At 42.2% G+C, this 21,273-nt stretch overlaps 1 protein-coding gene and 1 long non-coding RNA gene across 4 annotated transcripts in view; one reads left to right on the top strand and one right to left on the bottom strand.

Annotated features, from left to right (window-relative positions):
* LOC107976690 (uncharacterized) overlaps window positions 1-21,273 on the top strand; it is a 66,915-nt gene that overhangs the window by 13,033 nt on the left and 32,609 nt on the right. Inside the window, exon 4 of one of the 3 annotated variants that reach the window (XR_010148703.1) lies at window positions 17,488-17,773. The exons of the other annotated variants lie outside the window; for them this stretch is intronic. This is a non-coding gene — a long non-coding RNA (uncharacterized LOC107976690). The remainder of the gene's footprint in view (window positions 1-17,487; window positions 17,774-21,273) is intronic. 3 annotated transcript variants of the gene reach the window in all.
* Window positions 13,904-20,423, bottom strand: LOC107976689 (spermatogenesis-associated protein 31D3-like). Its single transcript, XM_016961014.4, is given in 8 exon segments — window positions 13,904-14,089; window positions 14,092-14,178; window positions 14,181-15,447; window positions 15,449-16,012; window positions 16,015-18,427; window positions 18,711-18,771; window positions 19,370-19,415; window positions 20,172-20,423. Coding segments are annotated over 8 exon segments (4,758 nt in total). The 5' UTR covers window positions 20,358-20,423; the 3' UTR covers window positions 13,904-13,955.

Raw genomic sequence — 21,273 nt, 5'->3', positions numbered from 1 at the left:
TACTTGGGAGGCTGAGGCAGAAGAATCACTTGAACCCAGGAGGCGGAGGTTGCAGTGAGCGGAGATTGCACCACTGCACTCCAGACTGGGTGACAGAGTGAGACTCTGTCTCAAAAAAAAAATATATATATATATATATATACAGCTGGGCATATCATACTCAAACTGCAGAAAACTCAGTGAAAAAGATCTTGAAAGAATCCAGAGGGGTAAAAAACACCTTACCTATAAAGGAACAAGAATAAAAATTTTGGATTTCTCATGATAAACAATGCAAGGAAGAAGAATAGAGTAAAATATTTAAAGTGTTGCTAGAAGCCTAGAAGCCCACCCCCTTTACCCCACACCCCACCCCCAGAATTCTGTATCCAGCAAAATTATCTTTCAGAGGTGAAGAAGAAGTAAAAACTTTCCCTGGCCAAAACAAACAAACAAAACAGGAGGAATTAATTACCAGCAAATCTGCCCTACAAGAAATTTAAAGGTAGCTCTTCAGAGAGAAGGAAAATGATCACTCAGATCTATCTATCTATCTATCTATCTATCTATCTATCTATCTATCTATCTATTTTTTAAAAAAAGGAAGGACACCAACAATGGAATAAATGAAGGTAAAATAAAACTTTCATTGTTCTTATTCTTAATTGCCATAATAAGAACGACACCAAAAACAACATTTTTGTGATTATAGTATCATGGATGAGTAAAATGAATGACAATAATGTTATAAGTGAGAGGAAGAAAGAATTGGAAGTATTTTATTATAAGGTACCTGTGCTACTACACTGTGAAACAGTATAGTGTTATTTGAAAGTGAATTAAGATTGGCTGTAAATGCAATATATTACAAACTAGAGCAACCACTAATTTTTTTTTTTAAGAAATGTAATTTATGGCTGGGCATAGTGGCTCATACCTGTAATCCCAGCACTTTAGGAGACCAAAGCAGGAGGATCACTTTAACCTAGGAGTTAAAGACCAGCCTAGGCAACATAGTGAGACTCCAACTCTACAAAAAGGTTTTTTAAAAATTAGCTGGGCATGGTGGCACATTCCTGTTATCCCAGCTACTTGGGAGGCTGAGGTGGGAGCATTTTGTGAGCCCAAGAGGTAAAGGCTGCAGTGAGTCATTACCATCCCACTGTACTCCAGTCTGGGCAACAGAGCTAGACCCCATATCAAAAATAATCAAATATAATTTACAAGCTAAGAGAAAAGAGAATAATTGAATCATATAAAATGCTTGTTTAAAAAAAATCCTCAAACCAGCCAGGCGCGGTGGCTCACGCCTGTAATCCCAGCACTTTGGGAGGCCGAGGCAGGCGGATCACGAGGTCAGGAGATCGAGACCATCCTGGCAAACACGGTGAAACCCCGTCTCTACTAAAAATACAAAAAAAATTAGCCGGGCGTGGGGGCAGGTGCCTATAGTCCCAGCTACTCAGGAGGCTGAGGCAGGAGAATGGCATGAACCCGGGGGGCAGAGCTTGCAGTGAACGGAGATCACACCACTGCACTCCAGCCTGGGGAACAGAGCGAGACTCTGTCTCAAAAAAAAAAAAATCCTCAAGTCATAAAGGAAGTTGGTAAAAGGAACAAAGGAACTACAAAACATAAATTAATAAAATGGCCATAGTAAATCCTTACATATCAATAATTATTTTAAATGTGAATCTCCCATCAAAAGACATAGAGTGCCTGGGTTTTAAAAAAAGATATAACTGGCCAGGCTTGGTGGCTCACGCCTGTAATCCGAGCACTTTGAGAGGCCGAGGCAGGTGGATCACCTGAGGTTGGCAGTTCATGACCAGCCCGACCAACATGGAGAAACCCCGTCTCTACTAAAAATACAAAATTAGCCGGGCATGGTGGCGCATGCCTGTAATCCCAGCTACTTGGGAGGCTGAGGCAGGAGAATAGCTTGAACCCAGGAGGTGGAGGTTGTGGTGAGCTGAGATCGCGCCACTGCACTCCAGCCTAGGCAACAAGAGTGAAACTCCGTCTCAAAAATAAATAAATTAAAAAGTAAATAATAATAACAATAAAGATATAACTAACTCTTATACTGCCTATAAGAGATTCATTTTAGCTTTAAGAACACACATAGACTGAAAGTAAAGAGATGGAAAAAGATATTTCGTGCAAATGGTAACCAGAAGAGAGCAGGAGTGGCTATACTTATATCAGACAAAATAGATATAATGTATACCAAAAGAAAATGAAATCAGTACCTTGTAGAGATATCTACACTCCCATGTTCATTGCAACATTACTCACAATAGCCAAGATATAAGAACAACCAAACTGTTCATCAGTTAATGAATAAAGGAATTATGAGATATATATATATCAGCCTTTAAAAAAGAAGGAGATCCTGTCATTTGCAAAAACATGGATGAACCTGGAGGGCTTATGCTAAATGAAATAAGTCAAGACACAGAATGAAAAATACTACATGGTCTCACTTGTATTTGGAATCTTTTTTTATAAAAAGTTGAATATATAGAAACAGAGTAGAACAGTGGTTACCAGGGTGGGGGCAGTGGGAGTGAAGGAAGTGGGGAAGAAGTAGGTACAAAATTGTAGTTATGTAGGATAAAAAAGTCTAGAGACTTGATAATGTACAACATGATTTTAGGTAATAATACTGTATTGTATGCTGGAAGCTTGCTAAAAGAGTAGGTTTTAGATGCTCTTGCCACAAAAAAAGTAACTGATGGCTATGTTAATTGGCTTGACTATAGTAATCATTTCACTATGTTTATCAAAACATCATGTTTTACACCTTAAATATGAATAATTAAAAATAAATAGTGTAAAATTCTTGTTTAAAACCATAGAAGGCAAAAAAGTGAGGGAGAAAAAGGAAAGAACTGGTACAATGAATAGTAAGCAGTTGCAGAAATGGTAGATATTAATCCAACTGTATTTTAAAAATTGCTTTAAATGTGAATCGCCTAAATTAACTAATTAAAAGACAAACTGTCAGAGTAGATTAAAAAATAAGACCCAACTATGTGTTGTCCACAAGATACCCATTTATTTATTTATTTATTTATTTATTTGTTTGTTTGTTTATTTAGGGACAGTTTTGCTCTTGTCACCCAGGCTGGAGTGCAATGGCGTGATCGTGACTCACTGCAACCTCCGTCTCCTGGGTTCAAGTGATTCTTCTGCCTCAGCCCCAGTGAGTAGCTGGGATTACAGGCACCTGCTGCCATGCCCAGCTAATTTTTGTATTTTTAGTAGAGACAGGGTTTCACCATGTTGGCCAGGCTGGTCTGGAACTCCTGACCTCAGGTGATCCACCTGCCTCGGCCTCCCAAAGTGCTGGGATTGCACCTCAGGTAAGCCACCATGTCCAGCCCACAAGATAGCCATCTAATATATAAAGGCACAGATAGATTAAAAGCAAAGGGATGGAGATAAACATACCATACTAACAGTAATCGGAAGAAAATAGAGGCAGCTATATTAATTTAAAACAAGTCAGATTTCAGCACAAGGAAAATTGTCAGGGATAAAGAGGGGCATTACATGATAACAAAGGGGTCAATTTTCCAAAAAGCCATAATAATTCCTAATGTGTACACATCTAACAACAAGAGTGTCAAAATATATGAGGCAAAAGTGGTAGAACTACAAGGAGAAATAGATAAATCCACTATTATTGTGGGAGACTTCAAAATGTCTCTATTAGTAATTGACAGATAAAGCAGAAAATCTGTGAAGATATAGTTGATCAGAACACCACTAGTAATCAGCTTGATCTAACTGACATGTATTGAATACTTCATTCAACAGCATTCTGTTCAAGCTTACATGGAACATTAACTAAGGTAGATCACATTCTGGGCCATAAAGCATACCTTAATAACTATAAAAGAAATTATATAATGTCTACTCTTAGACCGTAATGTAGCAAAACTAGAAATCAAAACATAAAGATATCCAGAAAATCCCAAAATACATGAAGATTAAACAACACACATGGGCAAAGAAGAAGTATCAAGAGAAATTTTAAAATATTTTAAACTAAATGAAAATGGAAAAATCAAAATTTGCTGCAAAATCAAAATTGTAGCAAAAATAGTGTTTAGAAGGAAATTTCTAGCATTAAATACACATGTTAGGAAAGAATAAAGACCTAAAATCTCTGTACAGCTCTGGCTCACTTAACTGACAGATGTCTCTCTGTTTCCAAAATATTGGAAAACACAGATTACTCTTTAGGTAGCACAGAGATAGAAGGAGGAGCCCCATCCTACACAGGAAGGCAAGGATAGGAATACCCAGGAAGTCAAGCTGGAGCTCAGCCACGGTGCAGTAAGGCTTCTGAGACAAAGAAGGTAGTCTTCATTAACAGAAGCTGAGTGCTGAGTCCCCATTCCAGATCAGAGTTCCAGGCCTATATCATGGAACTTTAACACAGACACCAGAAGTTCTTGAGGGTGGGGCGGGGACAACAAATGGAAGATGAACCCACAGTTCTTCCCCCTATCATCTAGCCCAACTGATCTGTCCATTCCCCTGGGTCCTTTTAGATCTTCATCTTACCCTCCAACTGCACCCTTTCATGATTCTATATGTTTACATTAGTAACATTTTCTATTTATTCCACCTATTACCTTTTACTGCTTCATGATCCGCCTTTGGAGCCCACTATCTTTGAAAGTGACGTGGCCATGGATTTACACCTTCAAGATCTACTCTGTCCTCAACTATAACCTCCCCACGAACACAATGGTTTTTTTTTCACCTGTACAAAACCAGGAATATACTCAGCAGCAACCTATCCCCTCCATATTTCTTCAAAAAGATCCATGTTTACCAAAAGCCATCAGAGAACAGAGTAACCTGTACAACAAAGAGGGACACAAAGGCATGGCCCATCTCTGGCAAAAAATTTGGAACTCTTTCAGTAATTTTTTCTCCTCTAATCTCTCTTAGGCTATTCACCCCTAAGGGCTCTCAAATCTAGCTCCCTCTACCTATACAGTGTTCTATCCTATGCACCTTCTTTCTTCTCTTTACCAAACCCCCTCTCTTCTTCCCAGCATTTTAAAATTCTGCCTCAATTTCACAGAGCAACTGTGCTGAATCACAACCCACATAACCAAACTTATCCTGATTTAGGAAGCAGATTTCTCCTTAGTGTAATATAGCCTATAATGAGCACAATTGAAACTTAGCATAGCATTTTGTTTTGAATTATGCCTATGATTACTTCTTTTATGAAAGTTTTTATTATTTTTTTCCATCTACTTCCTAACTTTTCACCCCAATTCCTATGGCTCCTCTATACTTTTTTCAAACAATGTCTATTTTGTTTATAGTATATATGTATTTATCTCCCCATGTTAGCCAGTCATTTAACAGTTACAACCCTTGAAGCTTCTCTACTTAGGTTATGAACTGCTGAAATTAAGCCTTGTGTCATTGCTTTACACTGCTTGCCTAAATTCCCTCACTGAGTCTGATGACTCCATCTTGACCCCAGGCACCCAATCCTTTTCATCTGACGAGGGTTTACCAGTGATGACAGCTTTGCCTGTCTTCTGTATCCACAGCTTCTCCATTTTCTCTACCCAAAAGGAGGTAAACTTTAAGCCTGCCTCCTCACATCTACCCTCCTTTGACTACAGGATGTCTCTCTGTTGAGAAATATATCTCCATATAGCCTTGCATCCTGATGGTTTTTGTTGTTTTGTGTGTTTGGTTTCATTCTGTTTGTTTATAATGTCTGGTCCTAACAGCCTGTATGGTCCCTAGAACTCACAAATGTAAAAATGTCCTTTACAGCCAGAGCAAGATAAGCTCCACCATAAACTTTCTAAGAAGAGAGGATTATAAAAATTACACATTGAATATATTCTTCAAAAAGGGTGATGCCATAAAAAATGTTGAGAAACTGCTCTAGATTAGAGACTAAAGACACATGAGAATGAAATGCAATACATAATTCTAGACTGGATCCTGTAATGGAGGTTATTTTTAAGCCACAAAGGATATTACTGACAAAAATGGAATATGGATAAGAGATTAATTAAAAGTTTTACACCAATGCTCAATTTACTGAAGGGGATAATTGACTATGTAAAAGAATATTCTTTTCTTAAGAAATACACAATGAAATAGTCAAGAAGAAAGTGGATGATGTATGAAAAGTATTCTCTGATGTCCAGGAATTCGTGTGTGTGTGTGTGTGTGTGTGTGTGTGTGTGTGTGTGTGTAGAGAGAGAGAGAAGAGAGGAGGTAGGAGGGAGGGATATAGGAGAGAGATCACAAATGGGTCAAAATGTGAGTAGGCAAATCTGGATAAAAGTTACACTGTTGTGATATGGTTTGGATGTTTCGTTCCCTCCAAATCTCATGTTAAAATATGACCACCAGTGTTGGAGGTGGGTCTACTGGGAGGTGTTTGTGTCAAAGGAGTGGATCCCTCATGAATGGCTTGGTGCCCTCCCCATGGTAATAAATGAGTTCATATGAGATCTGGCTGTTTAAAAGAATGTGCCACCTCCCCCACTCTCTCTCCTGATCCCTCTCCCACCATGTGACATGTTGGCTCTAGTCTTCCTTCTGCCATGATTAAAAATCTTCTGAGGCCCTCTCCAGAAGCAGATGCTGTTGCCACCTTTCCTGTATAGCCTGCAGAACTGTGAGCCAAAATAAAATTCTTTTTGTTTTAAATTACCCAGCCTCAGGTATTTCTTTATGGCAATGCAAATGAACCAATATATTGTTGTTTACCATCCATGCAACTCTTCTGCAAGTTTAATTACATTAAACTTCAAATAAATACATTTTTAATGGACCATTGACTACATTTTTATATAACATTTCAGATTTTTGGCTTTGATTCCCACAGTTGCCACCACCACACCTAGACCTAGTAGTGTACAAAGTTGGCATGGTGTACTAATACACCAAAGTAGTATGCCATGCCAACTTTAAAACACTTGTTTCAGGTTCTGTTCCAGGCAAGAACCTGGGATTCCCTTTCCACATTTGAAGCATGCTAACATTTCAACAGGGTTTTACAATATACTGAAAAAGAGCTCCCCCCAAAAAAGATTTTAATTATGTATAAAAAATTTATACACTGCAATATGGTTTGGCTGTATCCCGACCCAAATCTCATCTTGAATTGTAGCTCCCATAATTCCCATGTGTTGTGGGAGGGCCCTGATGGGAGATAATTGAGTCATGGGGGCAGTTTCCCCCATCCTGTTCTCATGGTAGTGAATACATCTCATGAGAGCTGACCGTTTTATAAGGGTTTTCCCCTTTCACTTGGCTCTTATTATCTCTTGTCTGCCGCCATGTAAGACGTGCCTTTTACCATCCACCATGATTGTGAGGCCTCCCCAGACACATGGAACTCTGATTCCATTAAACCTTTCTTTATAAATTACCTAGTCTCAGATATGTCTTTATCAGCAGTGTGACAATGGACTAATAAAGTAAATTGGTACCGGGTGTAGTGGGGTGCTGCTCTAAAGATACCTGAAAATATGGAAGCGACTTTGGAACTGGGTAACAGGCAGAGGTTGGAACAGTTTGGAGGGCTCAGAAGAAGACAGGAAAATATGGGAAAGTTTGGAACTTCCTAGAGACTTGTTGAATGGCTTTGACCAAAAGGTTGATGATGATATAGACAATGAAATCCAGGCTGAGGTGGTCTCAGATGGAGATGAGGAACTTGTTGGGAACTGGAATAAAGGTGACTCTTGCTATGTTTTAGCAAAGAGACTGCGAGAATTTTGCCCCTGCACTAGAGATTTGCAGAACTTTGAAGTTGAGGGAGATGATTTAGGGTGTCTGGCAGAAGAAATTTCTAAGCAACAAAGCATTGAAGATGTGACTTGGGTGCTGTTAAAAGCATTCAGTTTTAAAAAGACAACAGAGCATAAAAGTTTGGATAATTTGCAGCCTGACAATGCGATAGCAAAGAAAAACCCATTTTCTGAGAAGAAATTCAAGTCAGGTGCAGAAATTTGCATGAGTAATGAGGACCCAATTGTTAATCCTCAAGACAATGGGGAAAATGTATTTAGGGCATGTCAGAGACCTTTGCAGCAGCCCCTCCCATCACAGGCCCAGAGGCCTAGGAGGAAAAAATGGTTTCATGGGACAGGCCCAGGGTCCTCCTGCTTTGTGAAGCCTAGGGACCTAGTGCCCTGCATCCCAGCTGCTCTACCCATAGCTAAAAATGTCCAAGGTACAGCTCAGGCTGTGGCTTCAGAGGGTGCAAGCCCAAAGCCTTGGCAGTTTCTACATGGTATTCCTGTGGGTGCCCAGAAGAATTGAGATTTGGGAACCTCTGCATAGATTTCAGAGGATCTATAGAAATTCCTGGATGTCCAGGCAGAAGTTTGCTGCAGGGGTGGGGACCTCATGGAGAACCTCTGCTAGGGAAATGTGGAAGGAAAATGCCAAAACCATGGGAACTCACCTCTTGCATCAGCATGACCTGGATGTGAGACATGGGGTGAAAAGAGATAATTTTGGAGATTTGACTGCCTTGCTGGATTTTGGACTTGCATGGGACCTGGAGCCCCTTTGTTTTGGCCAATTTCTCCAATTTGAAATGGCTGTATATACCCAATGCCTGTAACCCCATTGTATCTAGGAAGTAACTAACTTGTTTTGATTTTACAGGCTTATAAGTTGAAGGGACTTGCATTGTCTCAGAAGAGACTTTGAACTGTGGACTTTTGAGTTAATGCTGAAGTGAGTCAAGACTTTGGGGGACTGTTGGGAGGCATGATTGGTTTTCAAATGTGAGTACATGAGATTTAGGAGGGGCCACGGGAGGAATAATATGGTTTGGCTATCCCCACCCAAATCTCATCTTTTTTTTTTTTTTTGAGACGGAGTCTTGCTCTGTCACCCAGGTTGGAGTGCAGTGGTGTGATCTCCACTCACTGCAAGCTCTGCCTCATGGGTTCATGCCATTCTCTTGCCTCAGCCTCCCGAGTAGCTGGGACTACAGTTGCCTGCCACCACGCCTGGCTAATTTTTTGTATTTTTTAGTAGAAACGGGGTTTCACCATGTTAGCCAGGATGGCCTCGATCTCCTGACCTCATGATCCACCCACCTCAGCCTCCCAAAATGCTGGGATTACAGGCGTGAGCCACCGCACCTGGCTCCAGATCTCATCTTGAATTGTAGCTCTCATAATTCCCATGTGTTGTGGGAGGGACCTTGTAGGAGATCACTGAATCATGGGGGCAGTTTCCCCCATACTGTTCTCATGGTAGTGAATAAGTCTTACAATATCTGACTGTTTTATAAGGGGTTTCCCCTTTCACTTGACTGTCATTCTCTCTTGTCCATTGCCATGTAAGATGTGCCTTTCACCTTCTGCCATGATTGTGAGGCCTCCCCAACCACATGGAACTGTGAGTCCATTAAACCTCTTTTTCTTTATAAATTACCCAGTCTCAGGTATGTCTTTATCCGCACCATGAGAACAGACTAATATACAATGTAAAACAAAAAAGAATCAAAATTTCAGTGAACCTTGTTTATGGCATGTAACTCCTAATTTCTTGTTTGGTTCCATCATGTCACTTGTATTCTGCAGTTTTGTGGTGTGATGTGGTTTGACTCTCTGTCCCCTCCCAAATCTCATGTTGAATTGTAATCTCCAGTGTTGGGGGAGAGATCCAGTGGGAGGTGATTGGATCATGGGGGTAGATCTTCCCTTTGCTGTTCTTGTGTTAGCAAGTTCTCACAAGACCTGATTGTCTGAAAGTGTGTAGTACTTCCTCCTTAGCTTTCTCTCTCCTGTGCCATGTGAAGACATGCTTGCTTTCCCTTTGCCTTCTGCCATGATTGTAAGTTTCCTGAGGCCTCCCCAGCCATGCCTCCTGAACAACTTGTGGAACTATCAGTCAATGAAACCTCTTTTCTTCATAAATTACCCAGTCTGAGGTAGTTCTTTATAGCAGCGTGAAAATGGACTAATACATGGTGTGAATTGGTTTGCAGGCACTAAGTCAATTACCTGTCCTCTACCAGATTTCCACCTTCCAAAAATAAGTTGACCTTTTTTGTTGTATCCTCTCCTGTCCCTGTCATGTCAAGCATTTATTTTTTAAATCCTTCAGTTTTTAAAGCAGTTTTATTGAAATACAGTTCACATACCATATAAGTCACCCATTTTAAGTGTATAATTCAGTGATTTTTATATTCACAGAGTTGTGCATCCATCACCAGTCATTTTAAAAACATTTTTATGATTTCAAAAAGAAACCATATATCCTTTAGCTATTACATTTCTTGCACCTCATTAATCTAGTTCTAAGTCTACTTTATCTCTGTGTGATGTCTCTATTCTGGACATCAGAATGGAATCATATGTGGTTATTTGTGACTGACCTTTCACTCAGCATAAAATTTTCAAGGTTTATCTATGTTGTACCATGTGTCAATACTTTATTCCTTTTTATGGCTAGATAGTAATCTGTTGTATGGATATACCACATTCTGTTTATACATTCTTCAGTTGATGGATATTTGAATTGTTTCCATCTTTTGGCTATTTGAATAATGCTGCGATGAACCTTTGTGTACAAGTTTCTTTGCACTCACATATTTTCATTTCTCTTGGTATATACTTAGGATTGGATTTGCTGGGTTATATGCCAACATTTTGAGGAACTGCCTGTTTTCCAAAGCAGCTGTACCATTTCACATTCCCACTCTCAGTGTATGAGGCTTCCAGTTTCTCCAACTTATCTCAAACACTTGTCTATTTTATTCCAGCCATCCTAGTGGGCGTGAAGTGCTATCTCATGTTGATTTTTATTTGTATTTTTCTGATGACTAATGATGTTGAGCCTCTTTTCATATAATCTTTTACTCTTAATTGCACTATGGGAAGGAGGGTAGATAAACATGTATATTTGATCTAATTTATATAAGTGGAAACATGAATACTCATTTTAAATATGTGATAGAAAAAATTTCTTTTAAATATTTGAAAACACTTATATGGCAATCTCAAGCTTTTAGCAACATGCACAGTTTTCTACTGTTATTTTCGTGTTATAGTTACTGTGTGATTAAGGGACTGCAATATTGTGCACTGAATTTGCTCTGTAAGGTTGCTTCTTGTATGGACTGTGGGTAAAAATTCAAATGACTCCTTGGGGTTGACTTAAAGGAGAAGTTTAAAGAGAACTGATTGCAAAGGCCACTAAAGCTCAATGTGTTTGTCACCAATGCTGTGTACATCTGTTGTACATAAGTGTGTTCCTCGTGTGGTATCAAAGGAATGTGACAGCATTGACATATGGCACATGGCATATCTTCTAAGAGATGGATGGCAAGATGTTTAAATGGACTTTTGCACTTTAATCATATGTAAAACATGGGATGCATCATCCATACCAAATGATAATTGTGAAATTTAGGTGGTGGGTACATCGGGAGTTATATTGTTCTACCTGCTCTTGTGTATGTTTAACCATCTCTTCAATGAAAGGACTTAAGAAATAAAACATGTTCAGTGCCTCATGAAGAGAAGGAAGCAGCAATAAGCATAATTGGTGCTTTGTCTACTTTGCTAAATCAGCTTTCTCTCCTCCACCAGGTTTTCATCTTCCAAAAATGTGTTAACTCCTTTTTGGTGTATCCTATTGTATTCTTATTATCCTCGAGCACTTCTTCTTTTTAAATCCTTTAAGTTTTATTGCAATATAGTACATGAACCACAAAATTCACCCATTTAAAGCATATACTGTGTACCTATTTCAAGGCAAGAATGGATCAGTCCATCAAGACTAGAGTTTAGCTACCACTCAATAGAGGCATTTCAGGACATATAATTCCTCTGAAGATAAAACCCTTGGAAGGCGGCCAAGAGCAGTGCTTCACACCTATAATCCCGGCACTTTGAGAGGCCAAGGCAGGCAGATCACTTGAGGTCAGGAGTTCAAGACCAGCCTGGCCAACATGGTGAAAACTTGTCTCTACAAAAAAAAAAAAAAAACAAAACCCGGCATCATGGCATGTGCCTTTAATCCCAGCTATTCAGGAGGCTGAGGCAGGAGAATCACTTGAACCTGGTAGGCGGAGGTTGCAGTGAGCCAAGAACATGCCACTACACACCAGGCTGGGCGAATAAACAAGACTCTGCCTCCAAAAACAGAGGGTTTCTGATGATAACTTTTAGATGTTTCTGATGATAGCTTTTGGGTGTGACAGTAACTGAACTGGAATGGAGGTAAAGGACCTAACATGGAATGACAGAGGAATTAGGAGGCCAGGTTATTGGAAGCCTATCCACATGGATGCTTGGGCCCTCCATGGATACTCCACCTCCTTAAGTTCTTTGCTCTGGGCTTCATCCCAATTTTGTCCTTCTTAAGGCCTTCACGAAATCTGAATTATTTCTGCAATCCTAAGTTTCACACACAGTAGGGTCAGTGGCATAAGCATGGACAGGAAAAGAGAAGGATGGTGAGGGAGCTGTAGTGGACATCTGTTTTGTTTTGTTTTGTTTTGTTTTTGTTTTCACACCAAGAATTCACACATTTTTCTGGAAAACCTACCTCAAGTGCCCTCTAGAAAACTCACCTCATTTATTAGTCCCAGTCTGTATAAGTGGAGTTCCCTTCTCTTCAGACCTCTAATATTTTAAGGGTGCATATGTGCACACTCTTAGTCATAAGGAGCATTCTGTAAAGATTCATAGCTAGCCTCCAAATGTCTGTAATCCTCATGCATAGTCAAGGACTCACCTCTGGACCATGAGCTGCAGGTGTTCTAGACAATATCTATTATATTCCACTAACCCCATGAAGATCATAGGTTGCACTTCCATCCTGATAGGTGCACCGTATAAACTAAGGGAAGATCTTGCTTGTTACCATAAACATGGCTAGAAAGAAGGCACAAAGATCACCTTCCCTAAAGAGAGGGATGCCATGTTGACAACAGCCCTGCAGATACTGTTTTACTCCTTAAAGAACAGCCCCATGTACACTTCTGCCAAAATGGCATCTGTCAGCTCTTCAAGTGCCCTGGTAAACCTCAAGGGGGCAGTGCCTAGATCCAGATTGAGAAAGGGTCATGATATGGGCACCATGGGGCATAAACCTTTTTCGACTAGCATGGTCATCCTTTCCTAGCTCCACTTTTTTCTTACTTTCTCATTCAAAGGCATCTTTTCCTTACTCTCAGCTATATTTTACCCTAGGAGGTAGGTGGCTGCCTGGTCAACATTCCTGCCACAGACAGCCAGGTGATCTTTTTGCTCTGTAAAAATGTCATCAATCCAGGCAGCGTGGAGAAATACACAGGGAGGGGAACTACTTCCCCAAGTGACTTAACAGTAGAAAGACCTCAACGTTGAGGTCAAAATATGCTTCCCTAAATCATGGGCATGCCTTGCATGTCAAATTCTTAAGCAGCATCCACAGTGTTCCTGACACTCTACCCCAACCAGCAATATCCCAAACACTCCCACCAACTTATATGATCCTGTGGTCAGTGACAACTTTTTTAAAATAGTGCTTAAACCACTATTTCTGAAAAATGTACCTGTCCTTGAACCTTTCTTCAGATATGGAAGGGCTGCCTTCCTTGCTGCTCTAAAGGATATGAAGCAGTGAATGGGGAGGAAGGTGCAGGCTGCCATACGATATCAGTAAGTCTAAAGCAAAGAGGTAGAAAAGAGCTCATCTCCTCAGACTTCATCAGGGAGAGAAGGGGCTTTTGGAGGCACATGATACTCATTCTTCCACAAGAGCTCCAGGGGATTGGTCACCTTTTAAAATTCAAAAGAGGGAGTCAGTAAGAGCTGAGCTAACTCTTACCTTTCCCTAACCACAAGCTTGGGTTACCCAAAACCTATACCTCCCAACACAATACACAGAAAAGACATCCTTCTTATTAGAACGTTTATTGGGGAAAGTCAAGATTCTCAACAAGGAGTTAATTATTTTGTGGGGGGAAATTTTCCTCCCTGGAAACGCTTTGGAAGTATTTTCTGTCCAGTTAGTAATGGCACATCACTGAACACAGTACTTTTAGCACTGGTCAGGATGACCGGAGGCACCAGGTTGACTTCACACTGCAAGTGGGGTTTGGCTGTGGCACAGGCTTCCTGTGGGGCATGGATTGGGGATGCCTTTGACACAATATCTTCCCCTTAAATGCCCAACTTCCTGGGGCTGTCTGTCCTTGCCTATGATCTGTCTAATCATTGCAGGATAATTCTGGCCTACAAAGATAGCTTGTTGGCTGCAAGATTTGGTACATGTCACTTTGCAGGAGGGAGCCATGTAGTTGCAGTGATAGCCCTGGACAGGCTCTGCTCTGACCTGCAGTTCTGGCACATTCTGAGCTTTCCCAAGCTGCACTGGGGAGGAAAGGGGCTCCTGGGTACAGGTGATATCTATTCAATGCCTATGCCCCAGCTTCTCTTCTATGAACTCCCCAGTGTCTTTCCTAATTTTCTGAGCTTCAATAGTCCCAGTAAAGACAGCTCTACTTTTAACTCAACCTCTATTCTGCACAGATGATGACAAGGAGCTACCCTTTTCCTGGGAACTTTCTTGTTTTCCATATGTTATGATGGGTTTATTAGACTGCTGCAAAAAGGTCTTCATCCATTTTCTGAAAAGGTTTTCAGGAGGAGGCTGTGTTTTCAAGGTTGGGGAAGATTTGCTCCCAAGTGACTCCCTTGATGTCTTGTTATGAATAGCATGGCTCTTTCTTCTGAGTTGGGATGTCCCCAACCCTGCGTCCCCTCCACCAAGCTCTCCTCCATTAGGTCTTAGAGGGCTCACTCTCTTTGTAGCTGGTGAAAAATTCTTAACTTGGCATTTCTGTAAGACGTGCGTAGGGACCCTGGGCTCCTGCTGCTGTGCCACAGGGATCCCTCTGTCCTCCAAGGGGACATGCAGCACCTGGGAAGTTCCCCTGTCCCGACTTGAGATGCCTGGGGCATGAGTCAGTAAGTCCTTGGAACTCAAGTTATCTAAGGCAAGAGACATGCCAGTGAAATGGCTCTGAGGTTGGCTATGCTTCCTCTGGACCAACTTTAACTGGCTCAACATCTGATTTTTAAGATATGATGATTTAGGAGTTTGAGGAACTGGTATTCTTGGTGGGAAAATTTCAGTTTCATGAGAAGTGCTTCTTTTCACGTTTGTCACTAAGCAGCTTCCTGACTTGCTGGTTGTCAAGTTCTTCCTAGTTTGTGATTGAAGAGTACAGATCTCCTCTTCCTTGAACATCTCCTTCGACCCATTGGTGACAGGAAAGGTCTTTCTACTGCCCTGAAGCCTGTTAACATTATTACTGGCACTCTCTCTCTTATCCCTTGAATCACGGCCAGCTCCAGCTTGCAGTATGGGCAGCTCTGCGCTGCATCTACTGGCAAGTACAGTCTGTTTCTGACTGACTTCGTCTATGATGCTGTGGGGGCGGGGGCAGAAAAGTCTGTCTGCCATCCTCAGTTGTCCAGACACTTTCTGTAAGATCCTCGTCAGTATCAGCGAATTCTCTTCAGAGGGTCCCCTGCTTTTCTTGATCAACAGGTGAGGTGACGAGGTGAGGATGACCCAAGATGGAGAATGAGCTTGTTGTTTCTAATTTTTCTCCGTGAAAATATGTAGTGCCTCTTCTAAGGGGCGTGGAGGCACCATCTTTGGCATCTGTCTCTATAAGGTCATGGTCAGTATCAGAAAATTGTCTTCTCAGGGTCCCCTGCCCTTCTTTGCCAATAGGTGAGGAGACAGGCTGAGGATGATTAAGGACAGGGACTGAGCTTGTTGTTCCCAACTTTTCTCCTTGAAAAGTGCTTCGTCTACGAGACTTAGAGACCCCATCTTTGGAATCTCCCTGAGAAATAAAGCTGGCTGAGGAGGGAAGGTCGAAAAGGGAAAAGGAATTGGAAAGATCCTCTTCCGATTTGAAGATTTCTATGGATTCACGGACCTTGCGGGGAAGGCCCCACAGCATCCTGATATGGAAAGATTTAATATGGGCTTCATATGGAAAGATTTAATATGGGCTTCCAACATCTTTTGTTTGTTGGAACGAAGGAAGGACATCTCCTGGGAGGTATCAACGCGGTGGTCCTCACTCACCAATGCTGCCAAATTTTGATGTTTAATTTGGCATATTGTCTGCTTGACTGAGTGCCATGAACTATGCACAGTCCCAGGCATTCGACCCTCATTGATTTCCTCAAATTTCTTGCTCAAATGTACTGTCAGGGCATTTTCAAGTTGTTTCTGACCTAGTCTCACCCCTGAGTCATTCCCTGACAGATGCATCATATGAGTTTCTAGGTCTCTCTCAGAGTTAGACCTCAGATTCTCGTCTGAAGATGTCTCCGGATCATGCAACAGGTGATCTTTTGGGGCAGTCTCCTGGCTGTATCCCTGATAATTCCTCACATTCTCCATGGAAAGCATATTTGAGCTCCTCTCGTGGAAGCTTCTAGGGAAGCTTGATGCGGACTTCTTTAGAACATTGCACCTCTGACCCTCAACCAAAGAGATATTTAACGGACCATGATTGCTCTCTGACACAGATAGCTCTGAAATTTTGCTCTGAGGACGTAGCAATGACAGAGACTCATGGATTCTGCGGGGCAGGCCCCATCTGCGCTGGATGAGCCTCTTTCGAATGTGTTGCTCTAGTTTCTTCCTTACCTCAGAGCTGAGTGGAAAATCTCGAGGAATGATGGAGATGGGAACATGGACCTTGAAGGACTTTCTGACCAATGCAGGATTGGGAGCTGGAGGACAAAAGTCTTCCTGGGATTTTTGAACCACAGAGGGTAAGCCCCACACACTTTCCTGCACTTTCTGCAACACGTTCCACTCCAGATGGTTAATTTCAGATGGCAAAAGAGACCGTGCCTCATTCTGGGGTCTATGAAAACACACTCCACACACCCTAATCAGGAATAGAGGACTAGGTAGTAGGGCTGGGAATGGACATTGAGGTTGAGCCTGGGACTGGACCTGAGTGAGATGTAGGGACTGACCTCGGGGCAGGGTTTGAGGCAAGGGTAGTGGTTGGGTACTAGGCAAGAACAGAGGTTGGGGAGGGGGAAGTACTGGGGGTTCATGGGATATAGATGTATTTGTAATGCCATTGAAGAATACAAACATGGAGGAATGGCCACGTTGGACAAGAACAGTAGGATGCAGAGACTCGCTGTGCAAAGATGGGAGACCCCAGAAGAGCTGGACATATTTTTGCTCTAAATGGTCCTCAAAACACTTAGAATATGGGGCCTGCTGATGGATGTGCTGCCACTCTAGTTTGCCTTTACTGGCCCAAAAAGGAAAGGATTCTGCTAAGTCATGCTTAACAGCAGCTGAGGTTAACATATTCCGTGAGGAATTTAGTTGGTAGTTTCGCCTAAGTTGTGTTGGGAAAGATCCTGGTTTCTTTCCATTTTCTTTCCACATCAGGAAATCACCCCTTCTTTTGACTTGTCTCTCCAGGAGTGCCAGAATGTCATGGCTGAGAAAAGAGATGTTAACAGGCTGTATGATGTTGGCCACAGAGTGCCCCCCTAAAGAGGCCTCAGAAGAATGAAGGGTAAGAAGCTCCTCCATGAAATCAGATGGCACAAAATTGGAGGAAAAAGAGTCCTCGGCATGAGGCTGCCACCAGGAGAATTCTGAAGATGCAGGGCATGAATGGTCAATGCCTTTGATTGTTGGGGCAGAGGTGGATGACCCACCAGAGCCACCTAGAGATAACATTTCCGGAAAAGTCTTCAAGATGGTGAGATTTGATTTAGACTGAGTCACAGTGCAATCTTCCGGTGGTAAAGCAGTTGGGGTTGGTGGTTCATGACGATGAGCACATGAATCAGTGCGATTCACGGCCTGGGAAATATCTTGGCATAGGGTGGAGCCAAATGAAAAGATGGTGTTCAGAGACAAACTGGCCTTAGGTTGGAGGCTGGGCTCCACTCTCTCAATGTGATGTGGTGGGAGAAGGGGAAAGGGAAGCTGTTGGGGTGGAGAATGACCTATGGGGAACTTGGAATCCAAGGGAGAAACAGGCTGTGGTGGCAGAGGGTCCCTCAGTGGTGAGGGTGAAAATAAGTCAGCTACGGTGGTGATCAGGTCAGGTGAGAGAATTAAGGGGGGCGGTGGAGAGGGCTTAGGCCGAGGGGACAATATTAGGTCTTCTGGAGGGGTTGCTGAAGGGGTGGAAGCCAGAGTGAACGATGACTCAGTCCCAGAAGCTGAAGAAGCCAAAGGGGACACAGAGGGAGCAGCATCTTTCAGGGACTCCCAAGACAGCAGTTGCTGGATATCAGCAGTTGCTCTGTTACACACCCGACAGACGGGGTCTGGGCATAACAGTCGACGAAAGAGGGTGGTATCATGATGCTGGCCCAGGGGACTGCAGGAAACAGGAGGTCCAAAGCTGCAGCCAGGATCAGAACAAGGAAATGAGGATCTGTTAGCCTGGCAGGGGTGGGGCCCCCTGAATCCTGCTTCACATTACCCCCCACCCATGAACTCACCATATGTGAGGTCATATGACCTCACTATAGCCTCTCCTCAAAGCATTCATTCACATACCCATTCCTATGGCTACCCACTACCAAAACTACAGCAGGCTACAAGGAATCCCTGAAATGAATAGAACATGCAAAAAAAAAAAAAGAAGGGGGTGGGAACAGGACAGAAGGGGAATGATTAATCACCTTTTCAGAATAGAATGTAGCTTTCTTTCCTCTTCTGCTTCCTTCTGCAAACTTTTCCGGTCTGGAAACCAGAACAGCATGTTACATGCAATGAAGGTAGAGGCACAGGGATCATACAGAAGTAACTCTGTGGAAGACCCTTGGGATATTAAACTCTGATAGCCCCAAGAATCAGTAGAAAAGGGCAAATATTCATTGATAATGTTCACAAGTTCACATGTGTATGTGGAATCATTAGTAGTATTCTTTCATATACATTATCCCATGTGATGCTCAAAACCACCACGTGAAACATAGACATCAGTGGTTACCTCCAGGAGGAATCCGAGCATCAAGGAAGTCAAAGTACTTATGCAAAGTTGTGAGACAGAAACTCTGACTCCAAGCCAACCAGTAGTCCTTCCTCAATATCTCAGGTGGCCACCAATTGGGCAACACCCATTACTCAGGTCCATCACTTTGTCATGCCCATGAATGGGCAGAGCAGGGCCTCTGAGCAGTGTCTCAGGTCTGATTGCTTTCCCATGAGCCTGTCTTCTGAGGGCTCTGTTTTCTGAGACTATCTAGTAACTGACATTCTAAGAAATCATGGGACTGAGTCCTCATGAAAGAGACAGAAAGGGTCACGCTGAAGCTCAAATAGAGTAGGCTGACATTACCTTTAAATGTCACGCTTTTCCTTTTCCTCCTGGCTCTGCCCTGATGCTGAGAATGAAACAAAGATAATGACAGGCTGGTACTCACTTCTCTCACACTCTATGAAGCTCATTCATTCATTCATTCATTCATTCATTATACAAGAATGATATGACTCTCTAATTAATAGAAATATGTTCTTGTTATCAATTTTTAAAGGTCATAAAATATTTCTCGTTTTCCCTTCTCTGAAAAGCTGAAAGAGGATTTCTTCTGTGAGAGCCACACTTGATGTGCTCAGTTAGAAGTCCTCATCCAGGGCACAGACTCAGAGGTCAACAGTCACATCTGTGCTCCCTCACAGGACAAGCATCCCAGAGACAGAGCTCTGGCTCCAGCCTCTGATCAGAGACTCTCAGCGTTACTCCCCTGGTCAGCCCAACAAGAAGGAAGGCTTTGTTGAATGACGGGTGACATGGGAATCTGACTCATGATCAAATTTCAGCAGAGACTATTCTCTTTCAGAGAGCCCAAACTCTCTAAATAATCCCATCTGGGACCACAGAATTACTGTTTGGGATTTTATCCTGGAACTCTCCACCACAGCCAGATAGGTAGTCTATGAGCTACAGATGGAAACCTTTGTCCTCCTGAACCCCTACATCTGCCCAACCTGTTCCACAGAAGAGTGAAGTTCTATCCTCTCTTCAGACTTCCCATCTAAAACATCTCTCTGTACTGACCAAACTTATTTAGAAATGTGGGAATAAGATTCGGAAACAACAACAGGGCATCTCTCTTGGGTGTTCACCCACAGTTCCTTACCTTTTGGATGTCATTATTTTTTTCAGTGAGTGACAAATACAGGGTCAATACGACGTAGAACAAGTACAGTATAAACAACCCCAACCCACTCAAGCAGATGAAGTTGGGGTCGATATCCAAGCAATGTGAGTTAGGGCTCAGCCCTGTCTCAGTATAGCTGTTCAGAAAACAGAGGATATTCTCCATGGTCTGAATAGCTGAGCTGCCTGAAGCAACTGAGCACTGAGGGTGCCCAGGCTTAACTATAAGCACAGGCCTGCATCACAGAGCATGGAAGAGTCACAGAGGGTTTCTGAGGGTGGAGGGATCAACAAGAGGAGGGTGTGTCCACAGCCCCAAACCCACCAGCCCAGCTGACTCCACCTTCCTGGGCCCTCTAGGTCCCTCTGCCCTACCTTGCCACTCCATTTCCCAACTCCATCCTTTTTCAAGTCATATATTTATCTTAGTTGAATTTTCCGTTTGTTCCAACAGTAAACCAGGCATTACCCAAGTCCCACTTTGCTGTTTGGAGCCCTTAACTTGGACCCCACCAACTACACTGCCTTGAAAGTCTGAAATACTGCCTGGAATATTTGTTGTATCCAGGCTTTTCTACTCTCAGGATCACATATGTCCTCAAATCCGTCTTATCTACAGTATGTTTTTGCCTTACATAAATGCAGATATAAACTTAAACTTCCTTTATTCTTACTTCGTTTTGTGAATGTTGAACATTACATTTTTTGTTCTGAAGTCAGTTTTTACTATTTCCAATCAGAGGGACTGACTCAAATGATTAAAACTAATGTTATCAAGGAAAAGAAGCTCACTGCCCAATTTTATTTTTTTTTTAGAAAAGATGTTTTTATTGTAAATTAACCAAAAAGGAGACAGGAGTCCAGCTCAAATCAGTCCTGTGTGCTGGCTTTCATGCAGTCATTTTATTAGAAAACATTTAGGGAGTGGCCTCTGGAATTAATAGTTGATTGCTGGAAGGAAAGGGGAGGTCTGAAAATCCTCGGCATGCACAGTTTTCTTTAACGCTGCCTCATGTATTCCATGTGCACATTTGTGGGGAGTTGGTTAAAATGTGGCAGAAATTTGGGCTGTGACGCCAGCC

The sequence above is a fragment of the Pan troglodytes genome, chromosome 11 (genome assembly GCF_028858775.2).
Source record: "Pan troglodytes isolate AG18354 chromosome 11, NHGRI_mPanTro3-v2.0_pri, whole genome shotgun sequence".
Classification (NCBI taxonomy): Eukaryota; Metazoa; Chordata; class Mammalia; order Primates; family Hominidae; genus Pan; species Pan troglodytes.
This window is presented reverse-complemented; position numbering and strand designations above follow the sequence as displayed.